The sequence below is a fragment of the Notothenia rossii genome (genome assembly GCF_949606895.1).
Source record: "Notothenia rossii genome assembly, chromosome: 9".
Lineage (NCBI taxonomy): Eukaryota > Metazoa > Chordata > Actinopteri > Perciformes > Nototheniidae > Notothenia > Notothenia rossii.
Genome location: NC_136907.1, coordinates 70964987 through 70990911, shown reverse-complemented (window position 1 = coordinate 70990911; position 25925 = coordinate 70964987). Strand labels below are relative to the sequence as shown.

Sequence of the window (25925 nt, the reverse complement as noted above, 5' to 3'; positions counted from 1 at the left end):
TTTTTTTAAGACTTGAAAGATGTGCAGTTTTCAAATCATTAAAAGTGATAAACCACATGTGGCATGTGTGCATTATAAACTCATCTTCAAACAGATGTTGTGGATTGTTCCTTGAAGCCAATTTGGTTTGGACATATGCTCATTTTAGTATATTAATAGATGTTTCTGTTCCTTGTCTTCATGTGAATGCTTCATCTCTTCCCTAGGTTAACTATTCCCTCAGCACTGCATTGGTGGTTGGCATTTTCCTGGCTTTTGATAAAAAGTGTTACACATCACCATCCAACCTTCCAGCACTAATAACTCTGCTTCTGCTCTATGGGTTAGTATTCTATTAATTATATATGGTTAATTTTTGTAAAGATTATATATATTATTGTGCAGGTGAGTAATGCCTTATCAGAATATGTCACCTCTTAACAACAAAAAGAGGAACTGAATTACAGCCCAAGTCAACATCAAGGAAATCTAATATATATATTTAAATACTTATTTTCCTCCAGGTGGTCGGTGACGCCCCTGATGTACCCCATGTCCTACATATTCGACATCCCCAGTACTGCCTACGTGTCTCTGTCCTGCATCAACCTGTTCATAGGCATCAACAGCAGCGCCATCACCTTCATCCTGGAGCTCTTTGAAAACAATCTGGTAAGGATGTATGGATTTAAAAATAATTGCCAGAGGACTTTTTGTTTTGTTTTTACCTTTCAACTCACAGCAAGGAAGGACAATACATTTAATGATTCCCTAAGGGTCAATATCTTCACTGCAAAGATGCATTTTTGATATATTTCATGGGAAAATCGAGCAAAATAAAAAAAAGGGCGTAAGAGTAAAATTCAAACACTTTTTAAAAATCTTTAAGGGGTATACAAAGCAATCAACGTATATTGTCACTTTGTTTATTATATAAGCTATTGAATTAACAAAATGCTTGTTACTTTCTAGAGTAAGTAATCACAAGTAAACACTTGAAAATAACATTTTTTTAATGGTGTCTAGGAAACGATGGGCTGTTAATAATTGTCTTTTTGAATTCTGGCATCTAACTTACCTCGATCCAAAGGAAGCTTTTCAAGACTTTGTTCAAAGGAGCTCATTAATAATGTGCAGCCGGGGCAGCAGAAGGTCTGAAGCTCAGAATAACAGTAAAAAAAACAGTGAGAGAGATGGGACCGGTTGGACTGGTGAGTAATTATTTAAGAAGAAGACAGAAAAACAGAAATGAGAGGAAACAAAAGTCAGGGGGGACAGGGCAGAGACGCTGCTGCTGACAGGCTAACAGATGACTCACTGCTCTGCTGAAATATGGAGCTGGTTCTTTTTACCAAATGGTTTTACTGGCACACACCTCTACTCTTTCAACTGAGCAGAGATAAATAAACACAATGCTGAGATGATAATAATGACTTTCTGTAATAAGTATGTTGAAGTTGTCTTTCAATCCTGCACCCAAGTGAAATGTGTATTCATAAGTATGTGTGTGTTGCCAGTCTCTGCTGATGTTCAATGAGTGGCTGAAGAAAGGCCTGCTGCTGTTCCCTCACTTCTGCCTGGGGAGAGGGCTGATCGACATGGCCATGAACCAGGCTGTGACGGATGTTTATGCCAGATTTGGTAAGTACTAGTGTTCCAACAAAACTCCCAATGAACGGTCACTAGAGGCTAATGTAGGCTCATCACTTTGACACGTTTCAATGAAAAGAGTCTGTACTGAAGTTATAACTCAAATAAACAAACCATAACTTAAAGAGGACCAAACGGTCAACAGAAAATGTCTGTGCCTCTGTGTCATACTAATTTCTGGCAAACAACAGGTGGACTAAATGCAAACAAACCACACCCATGTGGCAAAGCCGGAAGTGTATTTTAAATAGAAATGTGTGCAGTCTAAAGTAACAACAATAATGGAAATAATTGCATCAGGCTAAATAAGCATTTTGGCTTCTACAACTAATTCAGTTCCTAATGTTCCTTTACCTTTTGATCCTACTATTACAAGATCTGTAGTAAAGTCCGCCATCACTTAAAATATTTTGAATAAATTAGTCAGAAAATACTGCTATTTGAATATGTGTTCATTTATAGGTGACATAACCTAATATACTTATACATGATTCTCTTAATTTGACACTTCAGATATGTCGGTTCACTAACCTTTTTGAATGCTTCCCCTTATTGTTATTGCTGTAGCCACTGTCTGGAAAATATGTTTGTACTGCTTGTGAAATATAAAAACGACTGACTTTGTGCTGAACAGAGGTTCATTTTCAGTATGTATCTGTCTTCAGGTGAGGAGTTCACACAGGACCCGTTCCGGTGGGACTTTGTGGGGAAAAATATAGCTTTCATGGCGGTGGAAGGCTTTGTCTTCTTTATTCTTAATCTTCTGATCCAGTACCGCTTCTTCATGGACAATTGGTAAGCTTCTGTTCAAACACAGACGCTACAGGTCTGCACACACAGCATCTCAGCTGTTAAACACATGTCTTGACCTTTCTTTACAAACTCTTTCACAGACGGTCAGAGCTCATACCCACCTGTGATCAGATACAACTGTAACGGCCCGTCTACACTACAGGCATGAAAAAATCTTGAAGCTGGGCGTGTCTGAAGCTTGGCGATTTTTTGCGAGCAACCAATCACATGAATCTCCCGCCCCCGACATACAAAGCAATAGCATTGTTAAAACGAAGTAAACTGGATATAAACTCTCCAAACAGACGAAAAAACTACCAGTTTCACCCACTGTCTCTGCCACCTCCCTCCATGCCTGGTTCCTCCGGTTTGTATCCCGGTAAATAGCTCCGGTCGTAAAGAACCGGCTGATTTGCTACCGTAATATCTCGTTTGGAATATGAGGAAATGAACTGCGGTCTGGCTCTCCCAGCTTGCACGCGGTTTGATTGGCTGCGCTTGCACTGGCGGGATTTGCATAAACGGGATTTGATTGGCTGATGCCAAGCATCGAGCCTCAAAAGTTGAACATTGTTCAACTTTTGATGCCGATAGATGCTCGTGATGCTTGCAAAGCCATGCCATGCTCCCCACAATGCAGTTCGGGGAAGATTTAAAATCTTCTACGTCACCCCATTCAAGTGAATGGGCGAAGCGTTGAAAGCATTTTTTGATGCCTGTAGTGTAGACGTACCGTAATGCTCATCCACAGATGATTTTCTCGCCCTCTTCAGGTTCACAAAGTGCCCGCAGACTACAGTACGAGACGAGGATGAAGACGTGGCAGCAGAAAGGCAGAGAGTTTATGACGGAGCGAGCAAGACAGACATCCTGCAGATCAGAGACCTCTCTAAGGTAGAGACACTGGCTCGCCTGTCTGATTTGTTCACGTTTAACTTTGAAATATATCACGTATAAAGTTGAATGAAATGTACAAGAAACAAAGTAATCCCTTGCAGTATTCATGGGTATAGCCACAAAACCTTAGTGGGTTAAATGCTGGATTGAAAATATGGGAATATTGGAGAGCTGGAAATACAGCTCCCTTTAATTGTGGGGAAATTAGATCTAATTATCTGCTTAAAGAAATGGAAAAATACATAAAAGGCATAAAATGGAAAGAACAATACGATACAAAAGGTAGTCCACAACATAACAGGGGACATTTTAAATATAAAAATAATTATTGTCTGTTGTTTTTGTTTGAGGCTATTTTTATTAGATGATGACCATTTGTTTATGGAGGATGATTATAATCTCAAAAATGTAATTTGTTATTATTTAAATGAAATAAAACATCCCGTTTCTTTCAAACAAATTTGAAGCGCAGAACAAAACATGTTCAAAACTATAAGCAGGCAGATTAATGCTGGAGAAAATATTTGTTATCATTTTAAATGCACTAAACAAATATGAATCAGTCATCATGTTTCCTTGCTTCCTCTGCACAGACGTATGTGGGCAGGAAGAGGGCAGCTGTGGACCGGATTTGTGTGGGTGTCCCTGCAGGAGAGGTAAAAACACTTTACATTCAGTTATTGGTGTCATTTAAATCAAGTCTTGTTCTTTTTGTGTTTGCTCAGTTAAAACCGAAATACCGATTAAGCTGCCATCAGACTGTTAGAGATTCAGATTATTTGCATTATCATTATATTAAGCCGAATTAGATTTCAAAGTTTCAAAATGATATTAGCAGTCTGTATCAGCGAGTGCATTTCAGCACTTTATTGTCTGTAACTCAGCAGAATGTGTCCTCGCATCAACAGACTGATTGTATTTTGTCCTGTTAGTGCTTTGGTCTTTTGGGAGTTAACGGAGCTGGAAAGACGACGACCTTCAAAATGCTGACTGGGGACAGTGATGTCAGCTCGGGGGAGGCCGCTGTGGCTGGGTACAGGTACATAAAGATCCGTCCAAAATGCCACACTGAGCTCGCAGCACTCTGCTCTCGGGTTCATCCTGCATGGCGTTCAAGATGGGAGACCGGAAACAGTCCAATGAGTTTAAACACAGAGAAGGTCAATCTGACATAATTCTGTTTGATGACACTATCTGACTATAAAACCAACACATGCGGTGCTCTGAATAGAAAAACTAGGAGCCAGGGTTTCATCGACGCTTTGTTTTTGAAGACTCAGATACATATCTTTTGTGGAGCTGCTGCAAAGTGATTTGAATTCTAATTTTCTATCTGTTAGAAATCCATTTTCTTTGCCAACTTTTTAAGCAAACCATGTTTTCATCTCAGACACTTCAGAAATAATGACAGCCTGGGCTCGTTTTGAGGTGAGGTGAACAAGTTAAATAACAGAACAGATAACTGGGGGGAAACATTTTTTTTTTCTGTATCATCTTTCATATGACTCTACAAATGTATCTCAGGACTCCAGATTGGGAGTTATCAATGTATTAAATGGCATGACATTAAAGAAAATAACACATATTGTCCATTAAATTCCACCAACAAGAAGATTATCGTTCATTTTTGTATTATTTTGTTCATAAGAATCAGCTTCCCTCTCAAATGTGGATGTTTCAGATGACTTCATCAGTCTAATCCCACTCTGAAATCATGTTTCTGATTGGCTCAATGTAACGAGTGGCTCCTTGTGTCTTGTTTTGCAGCATCCTGACAGAGATTCTGGACGTGCACCAGAACATGGGCTACTGCCCTCAGTTTGAAGCCATCGATGAACTGCTAACCGGCAGGGAGCATCTGTACCTGTACGCTCGTCTCAGAGGTGTGCCCGAGTGCGAGATCCCCAGAGTGAGTACGCCTCCAGCTCCTTTAATCTGTAACTCTCTTACTGAGCGCTGCAGAGAATCAGGAATCCTTTACTCGTTCCACATTGGTTAAATGAACATTTTTACTGCAAAGGGGACAGTACAGATAAGACAAAATAAAAGAGTATTAATTAATATCTCTCTGTGAGACACCGCGGGTGAAGCAGCCTGTCGCTGAACGAGCTGCACGGGGCAGACACATTGGGGAAGGGGGGGGAGACACGTTGTCCAACAAGATTGACAGCTTAGCCATTACTCTCCTGTCTCCACTTCCAGTGTCCAAGGGGCTTCCTGAAGCAGAGCTGGCCTTTAAATCTGTTTTTACTTTTATGTATGCACCACGACACCAAGTCAAATTCCTCATACGTGTGAACCTACCTGCTAATAAACCCGTTTCTGATTCTGATTCTGATAGGGTTAGTTGAAAGCAATAATATTACGTTTAAATACAAAAATAGGTCATAATAATATTACGGCTTTCAACTAACCTGATACAGTTATTTGATATTTGTTGACATTCAAGTCAACTTTTCAGTTTTTTCAGTGCATCTTTCAAATGTAAAGTGATAACATGTACTACGTGTTTTAATAAATGCATGTCCCCCCTCTCCCCTATAGGTGGCAGAGTGGGGCATCCAGAAACTGGGTCTGACGGAGTACGCGGGCCGCTGCGCCGGGACCTACAGCGGAGGCAACAAGAGGAAACTCTCCACAGCGATCGCGATGATCGGGTGCCCGGCGCTGGTGCTGCTGGTGAGAGAGCCCATTGTTTGGGTTTCTGGGCTGGATGAGGATTTATCAATGAAAGGGCCTACAGATCCAGATGGCGAGCCATATGGGTTCAGTCATGCCTGGCCTCCAGTGTTTTATACGTTGGCAGGGAACTATACAGTCCAATTCAAATTGACATAAATCAGAGATGTTTGCCATATGCTGATAGAGATAAGGACTTGGTCTCTGTTTATATGGAATGATGTACTCAGAGAATTTGTCGTGTGTGTGTGTGTGTGTGTGTGTGTTTAGGATGAGCCCACGACAGGGATGGACCCCCACTCTCGACGCTTCCTGTGGAATGCCATCATGAGTGTGATCCAGGACGGGCGTGCCGTTGTGCTAACATCACACAGGTTCAACATCTAATAATGAAATTAATCCAGAGCACACACTCCTGCTGCAGCAGCTCAGCAAACACAGCTACTGTAACTCTTCTGCCAACAACTTGAATTATTTAGAACTATAAAGTATGAGTTATTGCTCATTGACATGGAGTAGCAGAGGTTAAAATAAAGATTGATGATGTTTTTTCTCACCAGTATGGAGGAGTGCGAGGCCCTCTGCACTCGACTGGCCATCATGGTCAACGGGACTTTCAAGTGTCTGGGTACCATCCAGCATCTCAAATACAAGTAAGAGGTTTTCTGTGTGGGTAGTGTTTTAATATCATAAATCTAAACCTGTAACACTGAAGTGCTTTGGCCACACTTTGTGCCAGAAAATATCAGGCTCTACAACCAAGGCTTGACCAGTGTATACAACTGCCCTGTATGTACCTACTGTGACACATATACTTTTATATTTATTAATATTAATAATATATATCTCTACTCATATTGATATGCCTGCAAAACCAACTATGGTCTCCTAATCATAATGTTGTTATTCTTACCTAAACTGTTTCTTAGTTATTCTTATTTTTACTCTAATTACTCTTGTGTGACCTCATATCTTGCCTATCCTGTGTTTGACTCGTATTGTTATTAAAGGTTTGATTTAGTAAAGGTTTATTTAATCTTATCTTAAATGAAGGTCTGCATCTTGGAACAGAAAAGGACTATATAAAGAAACAGTCAAACTTGAAAAAATAACAATACGAAGTTGATTTAAATTGTACTCTGAACATTTTTTCTTTCTTCGCATTGTGTTTCCTTGCCTTAGGTTTGGTGACGGCTACGTAGTGACCATGAAGATGAAGGCAGCTCGAGCGGGCGTGTCTCTGGACCTGGATCCCGTGGAGAGCTTCATGGAGAGCAGCTTCCCCGGCTGCGTTCAGAGGGAGAAGCACTACAACACGCTGCAGTATGAGATCGCCTCCTCCTCCCTGGCCAGGATATTCCAGGTGGTGGTGGCCAATAAAGAAAGGCTCAGCATCGAAGACTACTCTGTTTCCCAGACAACACTGGACCAGGTACTTCTGAACACAGGCAACAAGAGTCTCAGACTGTGTTAAAAACCCCACTGCAGGCAGCATGTCGTTGTGTCCCTGAGACACTTCACCACAAATTGCTCCTGTGGGGATTGCCCACAGTATTGAGTATGTAAGTTGCTTTGGATGAAAGCGTCTAACAAGTAACATGTAATGATGTTAAAGGCATTTAGGGGAAACAGTCCTGATGATGTTTGTGAAGGAAGAATGGTTGGTTATCTCGTTATAATTTGTTTTTGAATATTTTGTATTCTTATTTATTCTACTATTTCAACAATTTAGACAGTTTATACATCTAAAAAAGAAACTAAATTAGTCGAAGCGGGAGGACAGAAAGCATAGCCTATACAGAAGTAGCCCTCCTGTTAGTCTTCCTGTTGCAGGATAAAGTAAATAAAAGATAATTCCGTAATTAACACAGATTAACAAAATTCTATATATACATACACGTACATATGTACACATATACATACAGTACATACACCAATTTCCAGGGTTAAATTAAAATACGACAAAGTATAAAAAATACAAAATAAATTCCTACAAGTACATGTTCAGATAACAAGACAGTTTAATTTCTCACCCTATTTTTATTGAAGAGAAGAGTGTATAAGAAAAGGCCTTAATGTGCTTTTTGATGTGTTCCCTTTCCTGTAGTGTGTTATATAGGTTTGTGTGCATGTAAATGGTCTGCAAAAGCTAAAATCCCCAAAGTTCCCCCCAGAGGGAGTTTCTCTCCCACACACTCCCCCCCCCTGCCTGGAACGCCTCCATTGGACTTCTTTGTTTGTCGACACAAGTTGGAAGGGAGCACAATAAACCGGACGAGTTTGAATTTGAGTTGATTATGAGTTTATTTTCAATTGATAATTAGCTCACAATAAGTTCACTTTAGTTACTCACACAAACCATGGATTCAGGTCCGGATTTATAAGTCCGGACCTGAACCTGAACCTCTGGACTTGAGTCCGGACCTGAACCTGAATGTGAGTCCAGGTACGCAGCACTAATAATGGCATGTTTATGTAACACTTGCGTTTCTATTGGTTAAAAATATGACTCACAATCAGCTACACTACGGTCCTTTTGTGCCTTAATGCAGTTAAAAACATATTCAACAATGTACTGACTTGGTTTGTCTGTTTTGCAGGTGTTCGTTAACTTTGCCAAGCAGCAGACAGCAGAGGACGAGGACGCTACGCTAAACAAACGGACAGCAGGTCGAAGAAAAGATGTCAAGATCTTGCCCGTGCAGAGGAGAACACGTAAAGGTCCCGTGTAAATAAACCTAAACGGGGCAGTGATATAACTTTCTACATTCCACAGTTAAAGCAGCACTTTTAAATATAGCCAAATTATTTTTAGAGTAGAGACGAGACTTGCCAGTTAACCTGCCAAAGTAACTGGTAACACTGGCTTTTTTTTCTAGCCACTTAACAAGCAGCAAACCGGAGTTAGTCTTCCAAAATATTGTTAAAAAAGACATTAATTAGACTTTAAATGATGTATTTTAACAGCAAAACTGTGGGGAAACAGCTGGGTGTTCGTCTAAGTTCATCTGGTGTTTAGATTGACTGGCATGTATACATTTGTACATACTCTATGTTAAAATATTTAAGCACCTTAGAAACAGATTTTTTAACGTTTACATTAACGCACACACCTCAATTTTATGTCACACATGTAAACAAATGTCATATGATATTGGTTGCTAATTCTTTTCCATAACATATTTATTATTGCTTCTTTTTTGTTCAGTCATTCTTTGTTCAGTATTTCATACACTGCCATGTTATGTTACACCTCTTGAAGGAAAGGGAAAAAAAGATATTTAACAAAATAAAGCTGTGAATGAAGAGGATTTATATTTTGTATCTGAACAAATAAAACTTTAATAAGCTTTATGCTCTTTGTACTCTCCATTAGTGGATTGTACTGCATCATCAGTCCCAAATAAAACAGAGTTTCATAATGTACATATGAAGTAGTTTTTCTTGTATATATATTTCTCGAAATCTTAATCCCTCATGGTATGCCACTGCTGGTTGTAGAAGTATAGTTGAAAGAGTTACAGTCCAACAACCTGCAATACGTCTGCTGACCGCCGATGAAAAGCTGAAAAGCCACTGGCCGTCAGTGGTGGAGTGATGCATGCTGGGAGGTTTGTCACACCCTGGATTCATCTGACAAACGGGTTGCGGTCGAATAGTCCAAAAATCATAACCAGATGTTTTTACTATTCCACCGCAATCACGGTCCAATGACTGTTTCCCCACCTCAAGTGATGCTGCCATTGCCTCAGGCCGCTCACTAGGCTGAACGTCATTGGCTACCTCAGAGAAACAGAGGGATGATGGTCATGTGGAATTTAGGACAGCTAATGAACTCTGTGGTGTGGATCTCACACTCGTCTCCTGTTCATTCGGTGCTCTGGATGAAGCTGATGAGCTGATTAGTGCCGCTGGGGGAGAGCAATGAGTCACACTGTACCTTGTGTTTTCCATGTAATATAACCATGAATCCATTGAATTTCCAGGTATTTTTTATGTGAACAAATCTATATTAACAACCTGTATTTTAAACAAATTTAATTTTTCAACACTTTTCCATAACAGGAATAATTCTAAGATAGTGGCCGTTTCTCAATCGCGAGGATGCTTGCTTGGTAGCACATGCCTTCCGAGTCACTTCCTTCAGAAGCTAGGCAACAATCCTTCCTGGCATTCGGAAAACGAAGAGTGGAACAGGTGAGCAAGTGTGCAGGTGTGCGTCATATGAGAGGCCCCGCCTTACATTTTCCGCCACAGATTTTGGGAAATTGGTCCGTGCGCAAAGCATTGTGGGGATTTTAAGGACGCGAAGTCTACCCATGTGCAGCCTCGAAATTACCCCCAAACCAAGGACGCTGCCTCGGTGGAATTCCGAGTATGCTGGAGAATGGAACAGTCCTTCGGCGGCACTCGATGACGTAGTATCCTTGAAATATTGGCTTGGAAGCCAGTTTCCTCAAGATTGAGAAACGGCCAGAGAATCCTTGACATAGAAACATAGAAAATGTGCGACAAGTGAAAAGTTGGAAAAGTTTTGGGTTATTTTGTACAAGTGGGGTTAGATCAGTGAAATAGACTCAATAATATCAGTGACAAAGCAATATTCTGGAACATGCTCGCTCCTCTATCTGTAATGTGGCTAACCACAATAATAGCTTTAAACATTATGTAATGGAGTAAAACATACAATATTGCAATGTCTAGAGTAGTAGAAGTGAGAAATAGCATATGCCTGATTTACAGGAGATAGCTAGGGATCAAGTCGTGCCATTCATATGTGAAATAACCCATTATAAATAGCTGTGTATCAATGGGGCAAAAAGTAATCTTAGTTGAAAATGTTACAAGTTTATTACTGCTTTTCGACTCCTTGGCTCTTATTGTTACCATTACCACTTCATTTGAAACACCATGTCAATACCTGAAATGTGAATTTAATGAAATGACAGCTCGATTTGGGTAAGAAAGCCTATATACTGTACACTTCCAGTACGCTAAAATAGCTAAAAGGTTATTGAAGGGAATCTGACATTTGTATATCATTCATGCAAATATGAGAATACAGACTTTTTCACATCTGTAACATAAATTACTTATATTATCAGGAATCTGCTGTAACTTTATTAACCAAGAGGGTTCAGTACTCTATATACTGTAACCTTGTACTATAGTGTCTTGAATATAAAGCATGAATATATGCTGTAAAATACGAATAACCCCTTTCTTACTGAAATATTGTTTTTAGATTAGACATTTCTTGGCTCTCCTGCTGGTGTGCACAGTCTGTGATCAGTGTAGCAACACATTCTCAGTAATTTAAGCCTTCTGAGGATGAGAATATGAAAGGGAACATTTTTCTGTTATCCCTCAGATAATACCAAAACTCTGAGTCCACATGTTGCTTTCAAAATCTAATTGAGAGTTGTCCTGCTCGGATTTTTCTCTTCTTTGTGCGGATCCCATATGGTGTTGGGCTGACGTTTTTAAATGATGAGGCGTGTGGGGGGAAGCAGGCCAACCTCATCGCTGGTATGATGAAGAAACTCTACAACACTGATCCCTGGAGACTTTACAGGATCAATGACTATATTGCTTTGTTTGTATCGAAGCCTCGGATCACGCCTCTATTCTGCTTCAGATCAATACACACCGAGTTAACTATCAGATCCACTGTGTTTAGAGAAAAATCCATCCAGCACAACAGTGATTAGATAAAACTGTCCAGGATTTAAAAGTCTCAGTTTCTCTGCCTTGATCGATTTGGTAGTTTCAAATTGAGGTGTTATAATTATAAAGCTAGCTCATAAAATAAATACCTCATGTAGAACTCTCCCTCGTAAATGTTTGTAAAGGCATTACTTAAATCACAGTAGCCCCTTGATACGATGCCAAGAGTGGCACCCATATATAAAAAAAGCTAATGTTACATATGCCAGTCATAAGCACACATTTTAAACGGTTGAGAACAGGGGATAAACAAAATATAGCAGGTTGCATTGTGGGAAATGTTCAATCCTGGGTTTTAGGGGCTTGACCCATTTACCCCAGCCTCTACTGCAGGGGTGGGGAACCTTTTTCCTCTCAAGGGCCATTTCAATTTTTTCAATATCCTCCGAGGGCCGTATTGATTGACCTCTGCTTAAAAACACTCAAATCACAGCCAATTCATTTGGCCTTTCTTTCATGCTGTGCAAAGAAAAAGTAACCTCTTAATCCAGATATCTCACCATTTGTTCTTAAATGTTGAAGTTAAAAGCATCAATCTGGTGCACTTTGAGAGCAACATTAGGAGATCTATACATCTCTCAACACCCATATGAAACAGAACTGTAAGCAGACCTCTTTTTCTTTATGGATATTTTACAAATCACTCCCCTTTTAAACTGTATTCTTGTTTATTAATAACAACATTTTTTTTACTGTCATATAGTATTCTGTACCTGTTTACTTTATTCTCTTATTTTTGTATAGCTATGATCATATAAAGATGTGCCTTTACCTCACTGGTTGTAGAAGCTTCTTATATTCATTAGCATAGCTAGCTAACCAGACGCTAATAACAAGAAAGTTATTGACTGTATGATCAGTATGACAGATGAACAGATCGCCACTGGGCTTACAACTAAAGACACAGCCACGCAAAAACTGCGGCATGTGTACGGCTCCTTATTTATACTGCAATTTATGAAGTGCCAGAGCGGCGTTGTGGTGCTCTCCGTCAGTACTACACCCCTGTCAGACGAGACACACACCACGTGATGACAAGTTAGGCTTGTGTTGTGTTCAAGGACCCTGACCGTGGCCAGGAAAAACAGGCACTCGCTTGTTTAATTTTTTTTAGATCTAGATTTCTTTTTTCATCTGTTTATAAATTACCTCGAGGGCCGTATCAAATGGTCTCGCGGGCCGTATACGGCCCGGGGGCCGGAGGTTCCCCACCCCTTCTCTACTGCCTTGATTTAGAATATTTGATTTAAATGTGTCTGTTAAAAGACAAGACAAGTCCAGCTTTATAAAAAAAAAGGGGTGGGATGATCAGGTGTTAAACCTTTAAATTGTTAGTTATGAAACGGTTGGTTCAGGTGTTGATGGAAGCTGAACATTAATGGTCATGATGGGAACTATAGTGGATGAGCATATTTAAAGCAGGGAACACATAGATATTTAAATGCTGTTGTGAGTGATGTGTGGGCAGAAGATGGCTGGCTATTTTTAGCTTTTAAGCGAGTGCACTGGATATTTTGGGTCATAAGTTTAATTGGGGGCATGGTTGACTGAAGAAGTCATTAAAGGTTATGGTGTGTATCTATAGAGTGTGCGGGTAAAGAATAAAGTTCTGGAAGAGAGACAAAGTTACAGAATTATGAGGCAAAAGGAAATGAATGTGCATCGAGGTTGTTTTATAATCCACTGAGTGTTGAGTGTGAGAGTGAGACAGAAACAGAGAGATTCTGATGCAGTGGGCTCGATGAATACACACTCAACATTCAATCACTTTATATTCAGTGTGTCATAGGACTGCAGCTTTATCTGTAAGTGTTCAGATCCACCATGAGACAATGGAGTTGAGACGATGTAAAGCATGAAGAGGAACAAAACTCTACAGTACTGTATAGCGTATACATTTTTTAAAATTGGAATGAAAAGCATTTAAGGAAGAACAGACGTCAAACTGTAGTCATTATATGTGGTGACCTTGGAGTTATGAGTTCATTCAGTTCTGCAAAGTATATTTTCCTTTCTCTGTTATACTGAAACGTCTGCACATAAAATATATCAGTATGCTGTAGCATAACTTGGACGGTAGTCTGTTTATACTCATGTGGATTACATTTCTTGTAGATCTGGATTCGATGATACATTGAGGAGGACATAAATGTAGATTGTTCCTAATGCCTGTGCTGCAGCACCTCTTTTCACCCTCTGTCTGAAACCAGAGCCAAGTCTGCTCTGATTGGTTAGCGGCAGGCTCTGTTGTGATTGGTCAACCGCTTAGAGATGTCCTGCACCTTAGCCTATCACGTCCAATGTGTTGGAGCGCTAGCCAATAGGAGTATGAGTGTTACATAGTGATGTCGATATGTTACGAATAAAACCCAATGGAGGTAATTTACAAACAAATAAACCTATATAAAGTAACACACAACAGGAAAGGGAATAACCCAACAAGCATGATAGGGCCCCTTTAAAGAAGTGTGGTTATATCAAGAAAATATGACATGTTATATACTGTATGTTAATTAGTAATTTAATGATACAAGTACTGGATGTATTACCGTGGAGAAATATTTAGAGCAGTCTACGGTCCACAGAGAAGAATCAAACAGCTCAGAGAGAAACATATCTTAACTGAACTAAAACTCGGCTGCTGATGAAGGTGTTTTCCTTCAGGAGGAATCATCCATTATTTGTTGTAAATAGATCAGTTACTGCACTGACTAAATCAAAGCAGAGTCTGGGTAGATTTCCAGATTTCTGAGAGCTGTACGACCATCATGTTGTTTTCTCCAGGATTCAGCCGGTGAACATCTCTGAGTTACATTTCAGAGAATCTCATGACTCGTCAAAGTTTCATGTTGTTTTGAAGATGTTTCTGTCCTCCTGTCCTGCGACCCAGCAGCAGCCACATGAGGGCAGTAGGTTTTTTTAAAATACCCCGATAATGTCTAATGTCAACAAAGTAAGGCATCTCTGCCCAGGGCATCCCTCTGTTATCCACTCTGTGCCCCTAACCTTCAGGAGGTGTGTTTGAAGTCTGAAGGATTAGTGGGCTCACAGAAGGAATCACTGATCAATTGTTCTTTGAAAGTACATCAGAACCCGCCTGCATCTTCTCCCCTCGTGTACGTGTGTTTTCGTCTCCACAGAAGCTGCTGCAGCCGCCCTTGAGGAATCTTCAACAAATATGTTTCCCTCCCTTCTCACACCCACACATACCATTATTCATGCTACATAAAATATACTGCAAAAAAGCATATTGAAATATGCTGCTGTACACACCTCAGCACTCTCACTTTAAACAAGTGAAGAATAGCTTGTGTATAATAATGTGTGGTACATACGCAGAAAAGGCAGTGCAAAGTGTAATTTGTCAATTTACTTTAACTTTCAATATATCTCTTGTGAAAATGTGTCTTTGATGTCTTCTTTGGGGGTGATCAGTTCTCCAGAACCAGAGACACACAGTCATTTGCATGTGGAGTACAGACTGTTGATAAAATAATAAACCACTTGGGACTTGAGGGAAGAAGATGAAGTTCTTCTGCTGGATTAAAATTGCGAGGCAAGTAGAAAAGAAAGTTTGTGGGGTTGGTATCTGGGGAGACATGTCAGCATAATTTGAGAGAAGGATGTGGTTGGTCTGGGTCCCAGGGGCTGAAATAAGCTCTGATCAATAGCAAAGTTGACTCATCATTAGTTTGCCATACCTGCCGATGCAAACACCAATTTCTCCACCCTGTGTTTTAAGGCTGTCATTTACCATAGCACATCGTCAATGTTTCACAAGGCTCGAAGAAAAGAGCTGCCATCAATTCAACATTCTCGCTCTTCAGAAAAGGGAAAAATCCTCAAGCAGAACACATTCTCTTTCTGCCGACATGATTACCATAAATCCCAAGCCAAGGTGCCGTGGTGACATAGTGAGCCATTAGAGATATGACAAATACACTCATTAGCTTTTCTCCCAGCACCTCAGCGCCATGCTGCTCCTCCCAGGGGGGGAGGGGGGGATAACTGTGTTGCCTCTGAAGGCAGCCGACCTCAGGGGTAATGGTGGAAAGGATGATTGAGAAAGATGGATCAACAGGGATTACCTTCAACTGCTATTCTTTGCCTATTGATTATGATGATGAAAAATAGCTGACAGGCACATGTGGTTCTGTCTCATCCACAGGTCAGTGGATCAAAAATAAATAACGTTCCTCAATCAGTGAAAACACAAGACTACCACACTTACTCCTACTAGCTTTTACCCAGCAAGCAAATCAAGATAATGAATGTTCATCCAAATCTAGTTTTAAGGACGGCTATTCAGTCTTTGATATTGTGTTATTACATGAAACTGTCTGAATTGTAAGCCTCATTTTATTCATCAGGAAATTCAAAAAAGATTAGCTGAACCGTGGGGGAAATTGTGGAAGCTGTGAATAGATCAATTTTAAAGGTCACTCACGCCTCATTTACAGACCATAATTGAATAATTTGCCTGCAAATGCATTTCAATCTTTCAAAGTCTAACTGATTAGATATAAGACCATAAGAAAGGAGAAAGTCAACGGAACAAAAATCACATTTAAAACATATACTGTATCCACAAAGGAGCATTGGTTGATTACCAATAGATTTTGAGACAAAGAAAGTCCAGGACCATTGCAGAGGGACAGACTGTAGAAACAGCTGATGTCCACATCCACATTGTGCTCCATCTGTCCTAATGCAGAGCAGGCTGACAGCAGGTCCCAGCTAACCTGCAGCAGCACAGTGTGATCAAGCTGGTGCAACACCATCAGCCCTTTAGTGTTCACACCGTATATGCAACAAACACAATAAAGTTGACTGCCTGCAGCCCTTTGCAGTTCACTGTCGATGACTGTATACTACTCACTGTCAACTTCTACTGCATCCATGACGTATACAGAACACCTTGTTAAATTAACAATGCAAAGAGCGAATGTAACAAACTGTAGCTTTTACAAAATAACTTTCTCTGTTTATTCTGTAAAAGGAATAACTCTGCATTTTCAGAAACAGGTACTATCACTGTACATTAAGTATGAAGCTTGAACCATGACGTCATTATTTTTGGCCCAAAGCGCTAGAAACGGCTAGCCTCATTTTGTTCAAAAAAAATCCAGTATACTACAAATAGTAGTTTACACATTTCTGTTTGTCTGGAGAAAAAAAAAGAAAAGTTACAGCACATTTCTTAAACTATTGAACTAATCCTTTAAGGCCTGCTCACTTAATTATGATTAATTTCAACAAGACAGCGAAATGAATAAAGACAATTACACAATTAATAATACAAATTGAATAACACACGCCTGTACGTTTTAGATAGTGGAGTCTTAATATATGTGCTAAAAAGTGTCAGCAGTCAGCACTATCTGTTTACATGCAATCTTTTACTTATTGAAAGGCAAAACAGAAAGCTCTCTTATTGATTAAATTGACCTCAGTATATTTCTTTTGATGAGGGAAATTTGTGTTTTTATCTTAAATCATAGTGAAAAACACACAAACCTTTTAAAATGACCTGTAGGCTATTCTGTTTTGAATTTCAAAGAAAACTGAATTCTAACCTTTACAACAGTTGTGGGATTTTTTCTGTGTGTGTGTGAGAGCACATCCCAGACAAAAGTTGTAAGTGATTTAATAAAAGTGCTATATTTATTTGATCATGCTCTTTCTCTCTCAACCCTGAGAGGTTTTTCCTTGAAAGAAAAGATCCAATCTCTTTTTTACTCTACCCACTCCAAGGCCTTGCCAGTCCTTGGCACAGATCAATCTCTGAGGCTTGAGCAGCAGAAAGTTAATCTGGAAGAGGAGCCTGTTCGTTTATGCCTCGACATGCTCGACTGTCAGTCAAACATTTGGATGCATCTGTCCTGACTTCATAGATCCCTAACACCTGAATGGCCCTCAGGAGCTGTCAACCGCCATCGATTTATCATTCATTGAAAACGATTGAGAAAGATGAACAGTTGACAAAACATGTGACTAAAATTCACATTTTAGTTTTTCATATGTATTTACTAGGACACTGAACGAATGATTGGGGTCGAGAGTGGAGCTTTATGTATCACTCTTTAAACAAGTCTAAATGTATTAAAGCATGAGAGGAAGTAACACAATACATATACTTTAGTTACTGCAACCAAGTCTATTTTGTTTACTTTTTTGAGTATTGGTTTTTAATCTGTTATTTTACCTTTACTTAAGCATTTTTTATCCCAAATATTGTACAAAATGTACACATTCTAGTACCTCGGTAAAAGTAAAAAAAAAGCTATTTCTTTTTTAGCTTTAACGCACCACCTGGCCTGCACTAACCCGAATCAAACACACCCACACATTCACATCATCAACAGGTGCAGCTGGATCGGGCTAGCATGCTAACGGTAATTTCGGCGTTCACTAAGGAACTTTCATTTCAGTTAGGTCATAAAAACCCTGATGGGACAGAGCAGTATGGACTCATTAGTTTATGTTTAGAAAATGATTGAGCAGAGGAGTTTAACCTGGAGCAGTGTGGAGGTCCTCGCGCTGTTCAAGGCTAACTCAAATGTCTCCAGACAGTACAACAACACAAGTATGTATGTATATTCACTGTTTTGCGTATTTTGTTTATCTTCTACATGCTGATATGCATATCTTTATGGTTTTAATTGAATTTATTTTAATTTGTATTCTTATTTGTATTACATTACATTATGCTGTCACTTGTTAGACGCTTTTATCCAAAGCGATTTACATACTGGACAATCCCCACAGGAGCAATTTGGGGTGAAGTATCTTGCCCAGGCAGGACACAACGACATGCTGACTGCAGTGGGGTTTGAACCTGCGACCCCCTGATCCGAACACCTACGCACAGCCCACTGCGCCACACGCCTCGTGGAATGTCTTACATGCTGCATTGAAAACATTCCCCAAATGTGGATCAATACAGTATATTTTTATCTTATTCAGGTTCTTCACTTAATTAAAAATAATCTACTAAAAAGTACTGCGAATAAATTGTAACTCAAGTAAACCATATAATAGCCTATTACGTAGGCTGCTTAAAGTCCTATTCAATTCAATTAAAAAAAACGGTATTTTCCTCTCAAATGTAGTAGAGTAAAAGTATACAGTAGCATTAAAAGAATGCAGGCTACTCTAATAGATTGCCACTGCCTCTGTTAAGATGATTATGTACGTAGATACATTCAACCACTGATCACACGAGAACCTCAGTGTTGATGAGCAAGGCAGTGTGTTTGGTTTATTCCCTACAACTCAGCAGCTCTCTCTTAGCTTTAATGAGTTGTTTGTTAATGGATGCAGCTGCTCTGGCGTTCATATTGATTGTTCATATCCATGTTGCTTCTGCTTTGATGATGGTTTATTCTGATGTTACAGGCTTTTTGAAAACGTATGTGGCTTTATGATGCTTGTTGCTTTTGATCCGGTGTCCTTCGATTTTTTCCTTGTATCGTGTGTGTTGTCCTCTTTTTTTGGTTTATTATAGAAAGGCTACAAAGAGGAAGCTAGGTAATGAGTTGTATGCATGCTGCAAAGTGCTATACATGAATAGTCGTTATAGTGGAGTCCGGACTTTGTGGTGTGATGTGTCGGCTATACGTTGACATGAACATGCACTGTAGCGGCCAAAATCATATAGAAATAAAACAGATAATTAACTTTTAAAATAATACAGCCGCTGAGGCACTAGTTAGCAGATCTTACGCAGGGCAATGATCCAGGTCCAGACAAGATTCTCCGTTGTGCATTTATTATGATCCAATGTCATTGACAATGAACAGGTTTCCTATGGTTGGTTCCTTTAAGCCTTCCCTATGGCTTTCCTTTCTTGTGGTTGGAAAACCCTGTGGCTCGAAACACCCTGGTAAAAAACCGTTTGCCTATACACAAGTTATTGAGCCGTTTCCGCTCTACATCCTGAACTCCTCCCTTCGATGCAATGCACTTCCGTTTTGGCGGACTGGGTTTGTTTTGCTAGCTAGCTCCGTTGTGCCGACAAAGCACTGATATCGCAGAGACAAAGAGGATATAACAATTACAACATGAAGAAAAGTGGTTCGGGAACTACGTGTGCGGTAGTTGGTTGCAATCACTCGAGAAAGCACCTGAACGAGTGGTTAGATAGAGAGTGCTACGACCACAAACCAGCACCCAGCCATGTTGTTCATTAAATACAGATAAACACAACAAATACTGCATGCATTGTATTTTTTAATATTATATATGAATATTTTCATAGTGATGTAATTGTGTGGGCTGCTTTTATATTTTAATTTGTAATACCTGTTAGGATTAAACATGTGATCTTTCTTGTTGAAGCCATTTCTTTAGTTTCCTCTCAACAATTAATAAATTCAGTGTTATTTATGTACAGTATGAGCTTAATATGAATGATGAACTGTGTTAAAAGAAATTGTAGCACTCTAAGGAACATATGAAATGCAATAATGCAATAACAGTGCAATAATGAAATTAAATTACATCAAACTTTATTTTCACTCAAACAGTACAGGCACATATGATATATTGCACAGCATAAAGAGATCATGTAAATTGTGCATTATGTAAACAACAGACAACTGTTGGCTCCTGTGGGCATGACCTAAATAAGGCAGTTTATTTTGGTTTTATGCTGGGCCACGTCGTCATGTTATCCTCCCAGTTTTGCACTGAATTCGGGTGGGGGAGAGTAACGCCATCTCCAGTCAAAGAAGTAGAATCGTGTTCCCAAGCTAGCATCACTGTTAGCATCGAAATCGCTGTGTTTACACCAGTGCCCGTCTGACTGTTTACATCGGTTTACACCGACAGACGCTGTGCAAAAGACTTCCGGCGGAAATGAAGTGCATTTGTGTAGTGTCATGGCGCTACCCGTGTTTTGGCGCGTAAACTTGTCTATAGTGCTCTGGCTCCCACCACCCACCTGTCTCCAATATATACAATTACATCAGGTGCTCTAATCACCCAGTGCCCAAAACATGCCTTCAAAATAAAAGCATAGAAACTACTTTAACTTATGACGCTAACTAAGAATACATATAAATAAATGATAATAATAATAAACACTATAAACAGCAATAAAATAAATGTTAAACTATTACATAATATAAAGAGATATATATAGCTCCAACATGCACTGTATTTTATAGCCTGAAATGTGTTTTTTTAAATTTATTGTTCTATCATATACCCAACATTGTTCGATATTCTTTAGTTTGAAGTACATTTTAATATTGGATACCTAACTACACTGGTAAAAGTAACTGGTGATAATACACCATGGTACTTTAGTATTCTTCATCTCAATGTACTGAAAGCAACGACACTGAGCAGAACAATTAAGTGACTTTGTGTTTAGCTTTGTTATGTGAGGCAAGAACGTCACATTGTAAATCTGTAGCCAAACTGGAGCTAATAAAAAAGGATGTTTCACTGTAACCTGAAACCACGCAAAGTCAACAAGTCTGGGCTGTGACAGGTTTATTGGGCAAATTCATTCAAAGAGAGGAACATTTAGCTGCGGCGCACACGGATAAGTGATGATTGCAGAGGAGGACAGTCAAATACAGAAATGCAGAACATAGGGAACATTAAACATTAAAGTTCCCCTATTATGCTGTTTTTCATCAATATATTATAGGTCTCAGATATATAAAAAACATGTCTCTGAAGTGTTTGACTCCAAACACCAAACAGATCATTGCAGCATTACCCATAATCCCCTCTGTTTCAGCCCTTTTTCCAAAGTGCTGATTCTCTGTCTGTTACTTTAGATGAAAATAAGGAGCCCCTCCCCACGCCCCTCTGAGAGAGATTTGGTTACAAAGAACACAATGGAGCTCTAGGAGGAGATTCAGGTGATAAGGTGGTGGTGGTGGTGGGGGGGGGGGGGGGGGGTGTTACCTTGGTTGGTGATTGGCTAATGGTTACACAAGCCAAAACATCGTTATGACATCATAAAGTGGCCAAAATCTGATCAGCCCATTTTCAGACAGGTTTTTATAGAAATGGACAAAAAGAGAGAATCTTTTTTCCTGAAACTTTCAGAATCTCTTTCCACAGAGGGGACACATGTTGATGTATGAAAGACATGAAAAAGTGGATTTTGCATAATAGGTGACCTTTACAATTATATATATATATATTATATCTTTTTTTTTCTCTATCTATTGATCAAATCTCCACTGAGGTCTAAGACAGAACCTAATGCATTACAGAAAAAGTATTGAAGCATATTTCATATATCTAAGATCATCTCAGACGATAGCTCCTGCCTCTGGGTTCAGTAATTCAGTTTGGTGGACAGACAGATTTGATAGTAGCTTTTAACGTCTGTAACAGCTTGAGGGGATGTTACATTTATGCTGCTCAAGATTACATCGTGTTGCACGAAATATAGATAAATAATGCGAAAAAATGAGGGAAAGTGTTCACAGCTTTTTTGTTGCTGTTGTCTCCGGTTTTAATGCTTGTTTGCTATATATTCAAGAAGTCTCTATTCCTTTATTGTATATCTCTAAAAGAAGGCAGTCTAGTAATTTGATTCCCACTGTGGAAAGCGCATTAAAAGTTATATACAATGTTCTCTGTGGGGATTTCAAACTGTTAAAACCCATTAAAGATGCATATTTGGTAATGTCACTTTGAATCTAATCGTTGTTGTGCAAAATGAATTGGCCTGCGGTGTCTGCGGAAAAGACACTAGAAATGCACGATATCTTCTAAAGGCAAGCAACCAACTTGTAAAACGACTGAAACATAATACAAAACTAAACTATTAATTGGAAAGATGCCAAATGTATGTAACATCACTTCTCTGGTGTTTATTCAGACACTTTAGGGAATGTGTTGGCTTTAGAAATGCATTTTTATAATGTTTTAGTGCTAAAATAATATATATCAGTATGACATAATAATTTGAATTTGATAGACCTTTCTTTTAGGGAAAATGTGGTATATTTAAAGTTGCTAGCTTCACCTTGGCAGCCCCATCTCTAGCACACCATCTACATATATCTTAATAGACTACTTTTTTTTGTTTAAGTCGGGGGTCACAGAGGTTTAGAAATATCTGCTTTTTTTGTAAATATCCAGAATTATACTATACCAAACCAACATTGCAGCGAGGCATGGATTGGTGAATAGTTTTGGTTCTCAAACTGCAAAACAACGATGTCATTTGTAAAGTAGCAGATCAATCAAAGTGTAATTTACATTTTTACTCGTCTGGAAACAAACCCAATTATAAAGTGTGACCTGCCTTTGATGAAGGCTAAATCTTGTCTTGTTACAATTCTGCTTTAAATGTAAATTTAAAGTGTTCACTGCCACCGATAGCTGTTAACTTTAATGACTTCAATCACCACAGTTGACTTGTTTTAGAGACATCAGTCTGAGCTCTCTGTTTTCCGCTGGCCTTAAACGTGCCTCGGTTGCACAAGAGAACACCTGACACCTTCCAAAGTGGTTTCATGTTGGAAAGCAACTTCTTCTCTCAGTTAGGTCATAAATTGGCACGGGAAATTAAAAACCTATTTTAAAAAATACAGTTTCTCAATAGTGTAATCTTTGTAAATATTTCCCTCTACTTTTGGTTACATAATATCATCCATTTTAAAGTAGAGCATTCTGTGTACCTGCTTTTTTTATTTTTCCATGTGTAAAAAGTGTAATGTCTTTGATGCTTGCTTAGGTACGGCAAGAAAGTTTGAATAGGAATTCGACACACACAGAGCCGGCCCGACAATGTTTAAACTGTCAGTCGGACTCAGAGTTTTTGAAGATGGACATAAGAAAAAAAAGACGACAATTAAAAAAAAAAAGCTCTCTGGAAAATGTTGACTTGCTGTTCGACATGAAGCTAGAAGCTACCTTACAGTACACAGTTGATCCTGAGTCCTGTCAGTTAAAGTGCTTCATACATGTAGTTAGCTTAGCTAAGCATCAACCTAGCACTGAAATATATGGATGTTATGTGACAGTATTTCTGAGAAAAAGTCAGCTGAAATGGTGGCATAGTTGCCACTGCTTTACTTGTCGACAGCATGTTTGAACGTATTTGCAGCGGTAAATGTGGCTATTTGGCCACTGAGGTTGCCATAACAACACCTGCATTTAAATGTGCAACCTCTTTTTGTGACAGATTTTTGCATGAAATTATAATTCTTCTGAATGAGATTCCTATTGAGAGCTAGTTTCTATGTGAACATTATGAGATGGACAGCCAGAGAGAATACATGAGAAACAGTTATGAAATACTATATGACAGTAAAACAAGAATACAGTTTAAAAGGGGAGTGATTAGTATAAGAAATATAAAAATGTTTACAGTTCTGTTTCATATGGGTGTTGAGAGATTTATCCATAGATCTCTTAATGTTGCTCTCAAAGTGCACCAGATTGATGCTTTTAACTTCAATATTTTAAAAAAATCTTGCCGGAGGGGCATGCCCCCGGACCCCCCTGGAGGAGGTTAGGTCCACGGTGTTTACATGCTTATTTATACAATATGTGTGCTTATGCTAACATCATAAGACAAAAGTTGGTTCCGCGTTGTGTGTAGTGAGAATGCGCTAGAGTGAGGGGGGCCCCCAAGCCAAAGCTCGCTTAGGGCCCCCAAAAGTCTAGGGCTGGCCCTGGACACACAGATATCGGGATCATTTTTGTACACAGCTTTCAAGATCATAATGTTTATCACAATAGTCGGAAATGTACTTTGAATTTCAGTGAAAATAATATATTTTCACTTCCTGTAGTGATAAAGAGGCCCGTCCGATTATCTTTTTTGGGTTTCCCCTTCCTGTAGTGTGTTTATACAGGTATTTGTGCATGTAAATGGTCTTTAAAGGCTAACATCACTGTGTTCCCTCCAGAGAGAGTTTCTGTCCCACTCTCCTACACTTATATTTCTCATTTGGATGATGGGTGGCGCTGTGTGTTAAAGCAAAGCTCAATTTGTAGTTTAATTTGTATAGACTAATTCGCATTCAGCTTTCTAAATTAGTCTGGGTTTATTTCCTGTTGTGATGTATATTAATATCAAGGGCTGACAGGGAAACAGATTTGAAACCAAAAGGTTACCTAGCAAAAAATGCTAATAAACCGGAATATAAGATAAGCTTAAATTCTAACACTCTATCACGGCACATCTGCTTCATTGCAGTGGACAGCTCTGCAAACAGACAAACTCATTCTGGCAGGAAATCTGAGGCAAATCATGCTGTGTCGAATAAAAGCTACCCTACAGGCTGCGTTATCTAACTGCTCTGATGCGTCTTTTTTTAAAAGCAATTACTCTGTGTTGTTGCCACTATTAAGGAAAGGTCCCTCCACCCTCGCCCTTACTTGCTATTCTACTCAATATCTGTGCTGTCTTTGGTCGGTCAACTTTTGAAGTATTATGACCAAATCTTAGCTTGAGTTAATTTAAAGTAAGGCTATGCTATCATTTATGGAACAGTTCCTCTACCTGTTTGTATTCCAGGTGATACAGTGGCCTGGAGGCTGTTAAAATATTTAGGATGGCACAAACACATTCTTCCTTTTTCACTTTAAAGCCCCATAATACTTGGCTTCATATGTTTCTTTTAACATTACATGATGGGACTAAATAGACAACAAAGAGGTGAAACACATTCTAACTTATGAAAAGAAATAATATTTAAATATCGCCATCACTGTGCTGGGGCTTCAAGGAGTTGTTTCATGACATGGTGTAAAGGTAGTAGGTTGATACAAAACATATTAATATTATGTAATACAGAACCTTGGTAAATGGAGTTCTGAAACTAATGACTAAAAATTGTTTGTGCATAATGTAGCTACAGTTAATTTTCTGAGCAGAGTTGGTGGTGCATCAATGGAAAGAAAAGCAATTTAATTGTTGTGTCAGTTAATTAGATTTTGACAGGAATATACGTCTGGTTATCTAAACTGAGTACCCAATTACATGGTGTAGACCCCATGTACACGCAAACGCAAACAAAACGCAAACGAACCGAATACGATATCAAAAAAATCTTCCGTTCACACGAGACCGCTCGAAAGGGCTGGAGACGCTGTAGTACATATGCCGGGCCTGTAAGTGGCGCTGTACTTCCGCCAGAAAATACACCAAAAGCAGAATACAAAAAGATCCCCGAGCATGGTTGCCATGGTTGCCCTTCTGTTTATGCCCGCGG

General features: G+C 39.2%; 1 protein-coding gene across 3 annotated transcripts in view; it reads left to right on the top strand.

Moving 5' to 3' along the window:
* LOC307018206 (retinal-specific phospholipid-transporting ATPase ABCA4-like) overlaps window positions 1-9446 on the top strand; it is a gene marked incomplete at its 5' end in the record, with an annotated part of 42544 nt that extends 33098 nt beyond the window's left edge. For all 3 annotated transcript variants that reach the window (XM_079648354.1, XM_079648353.1, XM_079648352.1), the window contains 13 exons: window positions 207-322; window positions 504-651; window positions 1497-1620; window positions 2295-2424; window positions 3195-3315; window positions 3912-3974; window positions 4251-4357; window positions 5086-5227; window positions 5863-5997; window positions 6268-6371; window positions 6558-6650; window positions 7180-7429; window positions 8598-9446. In XM_079648354.1, the coding sequence (XP_079504480.1) occupies window positions 207-322; window positions 504-651; window positions 1497-1620; window positions 2295-2424; window positions 3195-3315; window positions 3912-3974; window positions 4251-4357; window positions 5086-5227; window positions 5863-5997; window positions 6268-6371; window positions 6558-6650; window positions 7180-7429; window positions 8598-8729 (1665 nt within the window). In that variant the 3' untranslated portion in view covers window positions 8730-9446. The remainder of the gene's footprint in view (window positions 1-206; window positions 323-503; window positions 652-1496; window positions 1621-2294; window positions 2425-3194; window positions 3316-3911; window positions 3975-4250; window positions 4358-5085; window positions 5228-5862; window positions 5998-6267; window positions 6372-6557; window positions 6651-7179; window positions 7430-8597) is intronic.
* Window positions 9447-25925: the final 16479 nt, after the last annotated feature.